Source organism: Cebus imitator, unplaced genomic scaffold (genome assembly GCF_001604975.1).
Source record: "Cebus imitator isolate Cc_AM_T3 unplaced genomic scaffold, Cebus_imitator-1.0 Scaffold198, whole genome shotgun sequence".
Taxonomy (NCBI): domain Eukaryota; kingdom Metazoa; phylum Chordata; class Mammalia; order Primates; family Cebidae; genus Cebus; species Cebus imitator.
The window spans coordinates 2,451,488-2,465,170 of NW_016107513.1; the positions used below are offsets into that span (position 1 = coordinate 2,451,488).

General features: G+C 38.2%; 1 protein-coding gene across 1 annotated transcript in view; it reads left to right on the top strand.

Moving 5' to 3' along the window:
• The window catches only part of FLVCR1 (FLVCR heme transporter 1), a 33,657-nt gene that overhangs the window by 8,296 nt on the left and 11,678 nt on the right, over positions 1–13,683 (top strand). Inside the window, exons 3-4 of the mRNA XM_037745363.1 lie at positions 6,934–7,074; positions 13,195–13,262. Coding sequence (XP_037601291.1) covers positions 6,934–7,074; positions 13,195–13,262 — 209 coding nt within the window. The remainder of the gene's footprint in view (positions 1–6,933; positions 7,075–13,194; positions 13,263–13,683) is intronic.

Consider the following 13,683-nt stretch of genomic DNA (forward strand, 5'->3'; position numbering starts at 1 on the left):
CAGTGTCTTGTGCTGTTACCCAGGCTGGAGTGCAGTGGCATGATCTCAGCTCATTGAAATCTCTAACTCCCAGGTTCAAGTGATTCTCCTGCCCCAGCCTCCTGAGTAGCTGGGATTATAGGCATGTGCCACCATGCCCAGCTAATTTGTATTTTCAGTAGAGACAGGGTCTTACCGTGTTGATCAGGCTGGTATAGAACTCCTGACCTCAAATGAGCCACCTGCCTCAGCTTCCCAAAGTGCTGGGATTATAGGCATGAGCCACTGTGCCCGGCCAGCAATAGGGATTTTTTTTTTTTTTTTTTTACTTTTGGCCACAACTCTAGAGAAGGGATTTTTAAATATAAAATTCTCTTTCTTTTTTTTTTTTTTCCAAGACAGAGTCTTGCTCTGTCACCTAGGCTGGAGGGCAGTGGCACTATCTGGGCTCACTGCAATCACAGCCTCCTGGGTTCAAGCAGTTCTCGTGCCTCAGCCTCCTGAGTAGCTGGGATTACAGGTGTTGCCACTACACCTGACTAATTTTTTGTTTGTTTTTGTTTTTGAGACATAGTGAGCCTCTGTCACCCAGGTTGGAGTGCAGTGGCGCAACCTCAACTCACTGTAATCTGTGCCTCCCGAGTTCAAGCAATTCTTGTGTCTCAGCCTCCTAAGTAGCTGAGATTATAGGCATGTGCCACCATGCCCCCCTAATTTTTGTATTTTTAGTAGAGTTGAGGTTTTACCATGTTAGCCAGGCTGGTCTCGAACTCCTAACCCCAAATGATCCACCCGCCTCAGCCTCCCAAAGTGCCGGGATTACGGGCATGAATCACTGAGCCTGGCTTTTTTTGTGTGTTTTTATTAGAGATGGGGTTTTACCACGTTGGCCAGTTTGGTCCCGAACTCCTGACCTCACATGGTCCGCCTGCCTCAGCCTCCCAAAGCGCTGGGATTATAGGTGTCAGCCACGGCACCTAGCCAAAGTTCTCTTTTGATTGCTTTTGTATCGTCACATAAATTCTGGTTTTCCTTTTTTTTTTTTTTAAATCTTCTTAATTGCTGTCTCAGGAAGAAGTGAGAGAGTAAGAGATTGCATATAAGATATCACAAAATTATACATGTGATAATGTATATGTTTAAACTGCTACAAATATAAGATTTTTATTTGTTGAAGGAGGCAGACAAAGAATGATGATAATAGGTGTGACTATTGGCATATTACCCTTTGTTATTTGACATATCAAAAGAGAGGGCTAATTATGTACTTAACTAATTATGTACTCATGGCTTACAGGTAGAGAGTGGAAACAGAAATGAGGGGAAAATAATGGGAAAAATGGCATTGAAAAAAGGGGACTTTGTCAACGTTTGCTTGGAAGACTCTAATTTTATGATCCCAAACATATTATAAAAGCAAGATAATACACAGTTGTGATCTGAAAGTCTTAAGTTGAAAATGGTGACATTTAAATAGAACATGTACTTGTTTCTGTCATTCCCAAATATTTGCTATTGAGGAAATTGGGATTATTTACAAAATTCTTACCAATTTTAAGTTTCTTAATTACTAAAAGGTGATTTTACTTCATTCTAAATTCTACCCATAGTTACTTTGGAAGTCCCACCAAATTCTTATAAAATAATTTAATTTTTTCAACAATGTAACATCTACTAAACTGATTCTCAGCAGTCTACTTAAAATATTGTCTCAAAGGTTCATGCCAAGTAACTCTGTTCCTCTCCCTCATGGAGCTTATATTGAGTATAAGCCATCTAGTGTCGAGGAATTAACCCAAGCCTTCCACTGAAATTCACAATAATTCCTGATTCCTATTAGGATAACTCTAATATAGCCTCAAACATTTGGTTTGTTGGTATGTGCCAAACATGTTTGGAGGCTTATTACAGCCTATTACATGCTGTTTCTCATTTACTCCTCATTACTCTATGAGGAAGGTGTTTAATGTACTTAAACACGTAAGTGTATAACATGTGTGCATAATTTTACTTTTGATTCTTTTTTAAGAAATGATGTCTTGCTCTGTCACCCAGACTGGAGTGCAGTGGCATGATTTCAGCTCACTGCACCATCGACCTCCTGGCCAGGCTCAAGCAATCTAACTACCTCAGTCCTCTGAGTAGCTAGGACTACAGGTGTGTGCCACCATGCCCAGCTAATTTTTATATTTTTTGTAGACAGGGTTTCACCATGCTGTCCAGGCTGCTCCTAGCCTGCCTTGGACTCCCAAAGTGCTGGGATTACAGGCATGAGCCACTATGCCCAGCTGTTTTTGATTTTTTTTTTTTTTTTTTGAGACGGAGTCTTGCTCCTGTTGCCCAGGCTGGAGTGCATTGGCGTGATCTTAGCTCACCGCAACCTCTGCCTCCCAGGTTCAAGGGATTCTCCTGCTTCAGCCTCACAAGTAGCTGGAATTATAGGTATACAACACCATACCTGGCTAATTTTGTATTTTTAGTAGAGACGGGGTTTCTCCATGTTGGTCAGGCTGGTCTTGAACTCCTGACCTCAGGTGATCCACCTGCCTCGGTCTCCCAAAGTACTGGGATTACAGGCATGAGCCACCTCGCCCAGCTGCTTATGATTCCTTTTTATTTTTGAGACGGAGTTTTGCTCTTGTTGCCCAGGCTGGAGTGCAACGGCGCGATCTCAGCTCACTGCAACATCCGCCTCCCAGGTTTAAGTGATTCTCCTGCCTCAGCCTCCTGAGTAGCTGGGATTACAGGCATGCACCATCACTTGATTCTTAATTCAATGTATCTATATGTCGGCTGCAAACTTTTAACAGAAATACATTTAACTTAGTCTGTAAGAATTTCAAGTTCCTGAGGCAATCTCTGATTTTTTAAAATAAATATTCCTCAAAAAAGGCAATATATTTTGTGTTGCACTTGATAATTACAGAATTATTTTACATATATTGTATCATGTAATCCTCCATTGTTACTTCCATTTTATGAATGAGAAAGCTACAAAGGTGGGGAACAGGAATTTACTTCCTCAAAGTCATACAATGAGCTGAGGCAGAGCCAGGGTTTAAACATTTATTTCTTATAATAATGTAATATATGTAATATATGCCTGAATCACACAGGGACAAATAATGAAATTTTTTAAATGTTAAAATCTGATTTTAAAAAGTAAAAGTGATCCTAAACAGCAGTCGACTTGCTATGTATTCATTATAGGAGGAAAAGTTTGAGTGTGTTGCTCAAGAATATTTTGGCTGCTTTTTATGACTAATTGCAGAAATGGAGAATAACTGCTTCAAATAATCAGTTGTTTTATTGGTGCAAATTTTTGGTTGGGAGAAGAGAAAACAGTAGAATGCTGTTATTTTTCTGTTTCAAAAGAAAAACCCATATTTCATTCTTTGAAAGTGGCATTTAGGAATAAACAAGGTTATAGGTCCATGGCTTTTTGTTCCTCTTTCTTCAAAGAGACTTAAGTCCAACTTTACTACAACATGTAGTTAGTAAATACAGGATTGATTTTTGCCAAAAGATAGTTTGACTCCCTGAAACTAAAAGATAACTCTTGTATTTAAAAAATAAATCTATTGGATTTAAGGACTGGTAAGAAGTATTTTCTTTTCTTTTTTTTTTTTTTTTTTTTTTTTTTTTTTTTTTTTTTTTTTTTTTTTTTTTTTTTTTTTTTTTTTTTTTTTTTTTTTTTTTTTTTTTTTTTTTTTTTTTTGAGACACAGATTCTTTTTTTTTCTTTCTTTCTTTTTATTTATTTCATTTATTTATTTATTGACAGTTTCACTCTGTTGCCCAGGCTGGAGTACAGTGGCATGACCTCAGCTCACGGCAACCGTTGCCTCCTGGGTTCAAGCAGTTCTCCTGCCTCAGCCTCCTGAGTAGCTTGATTACAGGCATCCACCACACCTGGCTAATTTTTGTGTTTTTAGTAGAGGCAGGGTTCGTCATGTTGGCCAGGCTGATCTCCAACTCCTGACCTCAGGTCATCCTCCCACCTCAGGTCTCCCAAAATGCTGGGATTACAGGCTTATGCCGCTGTACCCGGCCAGAAGTATTTTCATTTTTGCATTTGAGTTCAGATTTGGGCCATTTAGACTTATTTTGCCATGGTAAGAGACTTAAGATTCATTAAATATCCATGACTACCTTGTAAGCATAGTTTTTACTTTCTGAAACTTTGTTTATAGCTATGTGAGTTCTGCATTACCAATCTTAGTAAAAAGAGATATTTCCTGTCTGATTAGGATACAGAAAGACTCAGGAAAGGACAACAGACATCCTAACAGTACAAGAGCAGATAGAATGAAAGGAAGAGGAGGATTTGCAACTTAAACCTTTTATGTGTACCAGTCTTCCAATGTAAGGATATTAAAAAGTAAATATTTATGAGTTATATCTCGTCTTTAATTAGTTGTGAGATCTGTAAAAATAGAAGTATATTTTAGTTTGATAAGTTTTAGTTATATCACAGTTAATGTTTTGGTCAGCAGTGAACTTTAATTTAAAAAAATTTTAGCAGCAAACAGGAAAATTAGAGAATTACAGAACTTCATGGAAATTTGAAGGGTCATTTCTTACTTTCCCAGTGATTGTTTCTCCCTGGCTGGTTTTCAAAAGCATTTGGGGAGTTTTGTGTTTAAAACAGTTTCTCTGGCTGCATCTGGAGTTTCTGATTCATTGAGCCTTGGGTAGAGTCTCAAAATCTATTATTTTAAATTTTCCAAATGATTCCAGTTGATAAATCCATCAGATCTAACCCTCTTTCAAACTACAAAGCTGGTCTTCCTTGTTGGAAGAAAGAAATAGCTAATTTAAAAAACAAACAGGCAACAACAACAGCAAAGAAGAAATCCTAATTTCTATTAAAAAATGTTTTTTCTTGTTTGCTGTCTGGCTAAGGATGGCAGAGAAATCCTAATTTCTAAAAAGAGTCCTAAACAATATTATTTTCTGAATCCATTTACCTTCATTTTTCTTTTTTTTTTTTTTTGTTTTTTTTTTTTTTTTGAGACAGTCCCACTCCATTGCCCAGGGTGGAGTGCAGTGGCACAATCTCAGCTCATTGCAACCTCTGCCTCCTGGGTTCAGGCAATTATTGTCTCAGCCTTCCTATTAGCTGGGACTACAGGCATGTGCCACCATCAATGTCCAGCTAATTTTTGTATTTTTTTGTAGAGACAGGGTTTTACCGTGGTGTTCAGGCTGGTCTCGAACTCCTGATCGCAAATGATCCACCCACTTTGGCCTCCCAAAGTTCTGGGATTACAGGCTTCTTTTTTCTTTTTGAATTTACCCTGTTGTATCAATCCTGAAATATTACTTTTTCATTAAATCTCTGAAATGATGCCTTTAATAATCAATGGCATCTAACATTTGTGGTAATTGAGACCTGGTTAGGTAAAGACCTGTTGATACCTGGCAAGATCATTGACTGCAAGCATTAGAGGATCTTAGACTGAATGAAGTACAATATTTTCCTTCTATTGGAGTTAACAATTTTGAAACAGTTGAAAGTTTTGAATCAATACAAAGATTAGATTTTAATTTCTGCTGTGCCGTATTTTAGCAGTTTAGTCCTTTCATAAATAGTTTTTTTGTTTGTTATTTACAGATAAGATCTTGCTTTATCACCTAGGCTAGAGTGCAGTAGTGTGTCGGGCCAGGTGTGGTGGCTCACGCCTGTAATCCAAGCACTTTGGAGGCCAAAGCGGGCGGATCACCTGAGGTGGGGAGTTCAAGAGTGTAGTAGTGTGACCATAGGTCACTGCAGCCTTTGCTTCTGGGCTCTGTGAAGCGATCCTGAAGCAATCTTCTCAGTTCAGCCTCACAAGTAGCTAGGATTACAGGTGCATGCCGCCATACCCAGCTAGTTAAAACATTTTTTTTCTAGAGACAGTCTCATTCAAGTGATCCTCCCACTTTGACCTCCCAAAGTGCTGGAATTACAGAATTGCTGGCCTGTGAATTGGTGGCCTATGAATTAGTCTTGACTTCTGATTAGCCTAACCCTAAAGAAATCTCTCTAGCCATCTTTTGTGGAAAGTTGGTAGATCCTTTCCTGCACATCAAAAAGGTGGTCTCTAGATGTCTGCCTGGAATGGCTATGAAATTTCTAACTAGAAATGGACAGTGCTAAAACTTAGAGTATCAGATATCATATACTACACTTTTAAGTCTCTTAGCTCTACCCCTGTACTTTCCATATGCAGCTCAAGTGAGTTAGCAAGACCTAGGTCTGCTTCCATGAATCCACCTGGATTTTTTTTAGCCCCAGAGGTGTAATTGGATAAGATGATAAACTTTATATCAAACTTAAGAAGAAAATGGTTACTAACTCAAGTCCTCTTAAAGTTCAGTAGTATATTGGGTTCCTCATACCTGATAATTTTTTATTTTCCTTCTTTTTTTTTTTTTTTTGAGAAAAGGTCTTGCTCTGTCGCCTAGGCTGGAGTGCAATGGCGCAATCACAGCTCACTGCAACCTTGACCTCCCAGGCTCAAGAGTTTTTACCCCTTCATCCTCCCAAAGAGCTGGAATTATAGGCATGAGCCATTGTGCCCAGCCTTCATGTTTATCTCTAATTACAAATTGAACTAAATTTAAAAATAGAATTGTTGAATATTTGATGTAGTAAAAATTAAATCTTTCTTAGGTAAAAATAGAATAATCAGTAGGCAGGGTTGTGGCATATCGTTGATGGTTTTGCGGTTCACTTATGTGAATTGGCCATATCTCTGAGTTTTAGTCAGTTTCAGAGAACTGAGATGAGGGACGTTAAACTATTCTTCACTTAGAAATCGGTGAAAATAAAAACCCTCACCATAAAAGACTTAAACTACCTTTTTAAACTTAAACTGAATTCTGTCTGCTCACTGAGAAAGATACATATAATTAATTACATATTGTGTATATATTAAATATACATAATCCTTTTCATGTATGTTCTCAGCCTTCAAAGAAAAACCGCAGTATCCACCAAGTCAGGCTCAAGCAGCTCTTCAAGACAGTCCCCCTGAAGAATACTCCTATAAGAATTCAATAAGAAACCTGTTTAAAAACATTCCTTTTGTTCTTCTGTTGATCACTTATGGTAAGTGGTTTTCTTGTATTTTCTTTAATGTCTGTGTAAGCCTTTCAGCATTGTGGATTCTTTTCATTTAACCTGGTGGTTTGAACTTCAATGAGATTGGCTTGTTAATGCTATAAAAATAATTATAGCATAATCATAAACTTAAATTTTAAACTAAAATTAGAAAATCCAGGATGGGCTAGGGGGTGGTGGCTCATGCCTGTAATCCCAGCACTTTGGGAGGCTGAAGAAGGCGGATCATGAGGTCAGGAGTTCAAGACCAGCCTCACCAATGTGGTGAAACCCCATCTGTACTAAAAATACAAAAATAAGCCAGGCATGGTGGCACACACCTGTAGTCCCAGGTACTCAGGAGGCTGAGGCAGAAGAATTGTTTGATGTGGGAGGTGGAGGTTGCAGTGAGCTGAGATCATACCATTGCACTCCAGCCTGGGCAACAGAGCAAGACTCTGTCTCAGAAAAAAAAGAAGAAAAGAGAAAAGAAAATCCAGGATGGATCTTCTTCTTATATGTTTTAAAAAATAATAATTTTTAAAAAGTAGTTCTTTGCCGGGTGTGATGGCTTATGCCTATAATCTCCCAGCACTTTGGTTGGCTGAGGCAGGTGAATGTCAGGAGTTTGAGACCAGCCTGGTCAACACAGTGAAACCCTGTTTGTTTACTAAAAATACAAAAATTAGCTGGGCGTGGTAGCGCACACTTGTAATCCCAGCTACACGGGTGGCTGAGGCAGGAGAATCGCTTGAACCCAGAGGCGGAGGTTGCAGTGAGCCAAGATTGTGCCACTGCACTCCAGCTTGGGCAACAGAGTGAAACTGTCTCAAAAACAAAAAAAAAAGAAAAAGAAAAGTAGTTCTCAAAATAGACAAATGCTGTCTTCTTTTGTGAGTTCTCATAGAGTATTTTAGGCCATTTGTGAGCTATAGTTATACTGGTGTAAGCATGTGGGAAGTGCTATCAATAATACCTTTCTTTGACCCTGTACAAGCTGACATCTGTTTTGACTACTCAATCAAAACTAGACACTAGGGAACTCACCTTAACCAGCTCTGACATCTAAGAATATTCCCTCTCTCCAGATCTTTCAGGATAGGTGACAGGTATTCATCTTAACAGTGTAGCTTTGACTGTAGACACCAACACACTTGGTTTTTTTCAGAGTTTTCTGACAGTTCATTCTTTGTTTCTTGTGTTAACACCATTTACATGAACCACCAACACTCCCTATTTCTGTCTTACTTGCCTCCGGGAATCACTGGCTGCTATTCTCTGTTTCACGTTTTTTGAGGATACACACCCTAGTACATACATGTTTTACAAGTTGTAACTGTTTAAGTCATTTCTATCAGGATTAGTTCCTTTTTTTTTTTTAGACATTCCTCCATTGGTACACATTTTTTTTTAAAGTAGAAACTGCTAGTCACCAAAGTTGAGCATTTAATCTAATAAATTCCTGTATACCCATGTCCTGTGTATGCTGTCACCCAGCTTCAATAGTTATCAACATTTTGCCATTCTTGCCTCATCTATTTCCCCTCGTTTTTTTCCTGGAATTTTTTTTTTTTTTTTTTTTTTGATATGGAATTTTGCTGTTGTTTGCCCAAGCTGGAGTGCAGTGGCACAATCTCAGCTCATTGCAACCTCCACCTCCCATGTTCAAGCGATTCGCCTGCCTCAGCCTCCCGAATACCTGGTGTTACAGGTACCTGCCACCATGCCCAGCTAATTTTTTATATTTTTAGTAGAGATGGGGTTTTACCATGTTGGCCAGGCTGGTCTCAAACTTCTGACTTCAGGTGATCCACCTGCCTTGGCCTCCCAAAGTCCTGGGATTACAGGCATGAGCCACCATGCCTGACCTTTCCTGGAATATTTTAAAGCAAATCCCAGATGTCATATCATCTCATCCTTATATATTAATACTTTTGCATGCCACAGTTTGTTGTTTTAATTTTGCTGGTTACCTCCTTGTTTAGGTTAAACCTAAAATTCCTAATTACATGTAAGAAAATATAGTGGCTTATTGTTCAATAGTAGAGAAAATTCATTTCTTTTGCCTGTCACTTAAGGAGGCCTTTTTCTGACCACTCTTTTGTCACTCACTTTCCCAATACAAAATTCTCTTTAAGCCACACTTATAACCAACCCCCGCCACAGACACACACATGCACATACACACAGACACATCTCCACGTTCATATACACTGTTAATTCTAGTTTCTGTAATTTTGTGCCAACATTTCTTTTACCTGAAATGTGCTTTTTTTTTTTTTTTTTTGAAGACAAAGTCTTACTCTGTAGCCTTGGCTAGAGTGCAGTGGCGCGATCTCGACTCACTGCAACCTCTGCGTCTGGGGTTCAAGCAATTCTCCTTCCTTAGCTTCCCAAGTAGCTGAAATTACAGGTGCACACCACTGTAATTTTTTTGTATTTTTTAGTAGAGACGGGGTTTTACCATGTTGGCCAGGCTGGTCTTGAACTCCTAACCTAAGGTAATCCACCCACCTCAGCCTCCCAAAGTGCTAGGATTACAAGCATGAGCCACCATGCCTGGCCTATGTGCTAATTTTTTCTATAAGCAATCCTACAAGAGCTAGCTTAATGTTTGCCTAACTTATTGTTCGTTTTGCTGTTCATTCTTTTATTCATTTATTCCATCAGTAGTTATCAAATACCAACTAAATGTATAGTGGTGCTCTAGATGCCTTGTGGCTAGAAAGAGGTATGATAGATGATTTCTGCCCATAGGAAATTGATCATCTAACTGGGGAGATAATAAAAACATTTGAAAAGTAAACAACAATATAGTTGGTACTTATCAAAAGGATAACAACACAAGGGAAGCTGTATTGTGAGTGCATGCTGAAGGCCTTCAGGATATATCCTTGAGAAAGGATAAATGAAGGGAAGGCCTAGGAATGGCAGGGAGAGTCTCACAGAAGAGAGTGTTTGAGCTAGGCCTTGAAGAGTGGGTTGGATTTGAATAGTCAAAGGGGAAGAAGAAAATGGCACCAGAGAGGGCGTTAGATGGTACCTTCAGTGAACTCAGGTATCTGTGGAGTTTTGGTCTCTTTGATACCACATCACTTAATACTTACTGGGGCCGGGCACAGTGGCTCATGCCGTTCATCCCAACACTTTAGGAGGCCAAGACAGGTGAATCACTTGAGGCCAGTTCAAGACCAGCCTGGCTAACATGGCGAGACCCTACGTCTACTAAAAATACAAAAATTAGCTGAGCATGGTGGCGTGCACCTGTAGTCTCTGCTACTTGGGAGGCTGAGGCAGGAGAACCTCTTGAACCTGGGAGGCAGATGTTGCAATGAGCTGAGATCGTGCCACTGTACTCCAGCTTGGGTGACAGAGCAAGACTCCATCTGAGGGAAAAAAAAAAAAAAAACTTGACTGTGCATAAATGATTAAGTTAATTACAATCTCAGCTTTTTTTGTTTCTTGATTTTTTGCCCAGGCTGGAGTGCAGTGGTGTGATTTTGGCTCACTGCAACCTCCACCTCCTGGGTTCAAGCAATTCTCTTGCCTTACCCTCCCGAGTAGCTGGAATTACAGGCACACGCCAACGTATCCAGCTAATAGAGATGGGGTTTCACCACGTTGGCCAGACTGGTCTCGGACTCATGATCTCAGGTGATCCACCTCGGCCTGCCAAGGTGCTAGGATTACAGGCATGAGCCAGTGTACCCAGCCTGATTTCATTCCTTTTTATGGCTGCATAGTATTCCATGGTGTAAATGTACATTTTCTTTGTCCAGTCTATTATTGATAGGCATTTGGGTTGATTCCATGTCTTTACTATTGTGAATAGTGCTGCAGTGAACATACATGTGTTTGTATTTTTATAATAGGATGATTTATATTCCTTTGGGTATATACCCAGTAATGGGATTGCTAGGTCAGATGATATTTCTGCTTCTAGATCTTGGGAATTGTCACACTGTCTTCCACAATGGCTGAACTAATTTACACTCCCACCAGCAGTGTAACAGCATTTCTTTTTCTCTGCTCCATCACCAGCATCTGTTGTTTCTTCTTGTTTCTTTACTTTTTGATTCTGACTGGCATGAGATGGTATCTCATTGTGGTTTTGATTTGCATTGCTCTAGTTATCAGTGACGTGGAGCTTTTTTCATGTTTTTTGGCCACATGATTGTCTTCTTTTGAGAAGTGGTTGTTTATGTCCTTTGCCCACTTTTTAATGGGGTTGTTTTTTTCTTGTAAATTTAAGTTCCTTGTAGACTCTGGATATTAAAGCTTTGTCAGAAAAGTGTTCTCCCATTCTGTAAGTTGTCTGTTTACTCTGATGATAGGGTTTTTTTCCCCTGTGTAGAAGCTCTTTTGTTTAATTAGGTGCCAACAAATGAACTTTCTGAACCTGATAAAGTTTATCTACAAAGACCCTATAACAAATATTATACTAAAGACAAACTTTAGAGCTATTGTCCTTAAGAATCAGTAAGAAGTATCGCTTAAGGGTATTTACTGTCATCACTTCAGCATCTAACTGGAGGTCCTGGCTAGCTCAGTAACACAAGACAAAAGAAATAAAAGGTATACGAAACAGAAAGAAAAAAGATGTTATTGCTCATAATATGATTTTGCATATCAGAGGTCAGCAAACCATGGCCCATGAGCCAAATCTGGCCATTCCCTGTTTTTATAAATAAAGTTTTATTTGTCTATATATTGTCTATAGCTGCTTTTGAACTACTAGGGTAGAGTTGAGTAGTTACATCAGAAACCATATGTCCTACAAAGCAAACAAAGGTTTGCTACCTAGTCCTTTACATAAAATGTTTGGTGATCGCCCGTCTATTAAAATAAGACAAGAAAAGCTAGAGACAGCTGTTAAAACTAATGAGTTAGCCAAGTTACTAAGTAACTGACAATGTGAAAATATCAGTTGCATTCCTATGTATTTATAGGAATTGTATTTCCATGTAAAGATATCTTTTATAATAGCAACTAAAACTATAAAGAATTCTTAGAATAAATATACTGAAAGAACTTCATAGAGAAAATTATAAAACATTAAAAGGCATAAAAGGAGACCTGCAGCCTGGGCAGCGTGGCCAAAACCTCACCTCTACAAAAAATACAAAAATTAGCCAGACGTAGTGGCATGTGCCTGTAGTCCCATTACAAATAATATTTATATACATGCAGAATACTTCTAATTATTTATGAATATGTATATATGGTAATATAAAAAATGATAAACACCAAGCTCAAGATAGGGCTTGCCTTTGGGAAAGAATAGGATTGGGAAAAGTCTGAAAAATGAATCTGAAGCAAAGATGGAAAAATGTTAATGTTTGCCAAATCTGAGTGATATATGAGGATATTTGTTATATTCTCTATAATATTTTGTATGCTTAAAATATTTAATAATAGAGAAATAATAAACTTAAGCCTTAGCTTAATTTATGTTAAGAGTCTTACCTAGATTCATACAATACATGCTAGGAAACATCAGGATTCAAACCTATCTGTGGTTCTCATAACCAGCTGTTTTTATTGTTCACTTTAAAGTATTTATTCTTCAGGAGGCTGAGGCAGTAGAATCGCTTGAACCCAGGAGGCGGAGATTGCAGTGAGCTGAGATCACACCACTGCTTTCCAGCCTGGGGAACAAAAAGGCTCCATCTCAAAAAAAAGTATTCTTTAACTGATTTTACCTTATGAATTTTCAGTAAGTCTTTGATACAAAAAGGTAAGCTCTCTGAAACACAGTTTGTTAGGCTTTGCACATTCGTTGGCTGTAGTACACTGTAGGTATTTAGTAAACCATTGCTTGACTGGTTGCCATATATAGTGTTGTATGTGGGGGTATGATTTATGGTTACTCTATCTCAATCTAAATAATAATAGTGTTAGGACAGAATTCTGCTACCCTATCTTAGTAAATTTAGTGTTCAATTCATTAGTCTACGTCCTGAAAGGGAATGGCAGTGGTTTTTAATTTCCTTTATCAACTGTCTTAAGAAATATATTTCACAATTGTCACATAATCCATGTCACTTCATGAACTGGTAAATGACAAAATTTTAGTATTCTCTTTATTATTTTGGGTATCATGACTTAATATCATCTTTATTATTGTAGGTATCATGACTGGTGCCTTTTATTCAGTCTCAACATTATTAAATCAAATGATATTGACACATTATGAGGTAAGCTTCTGCTAATATCAGATTGCATGCCTGGCCAAGGATTTTTCTTTAGCAATATAATTGGTGTTAGCAGGATCATGAGATTAAGGATTATGACATTGTTGCTATCAAATATTTACATTTGTTTTAATTGATAATATAGTTGTTAAAAAATGAAATTTCCACAAATTTAGTTTAAAGATTTAATTGGCCTTTATTATCAATTCCTTTATTGGACAGCATCCCATGTAAAGATTTAGAAAGGTACTCTGATGAGCTGAACAGAGGAGATGGACTTTATAGGCAGAAGAAGGCTGAAGGAAGCAGAAACAAGGAACAAAGAGCAGACTGGTTTTTACAAAGTTACTTTCCTTATAGGATTAAAACAAAAGGGACTGGGCCCCTTCCAATGGATTGCTATGAATCTCTTTTTTTTTTTTTT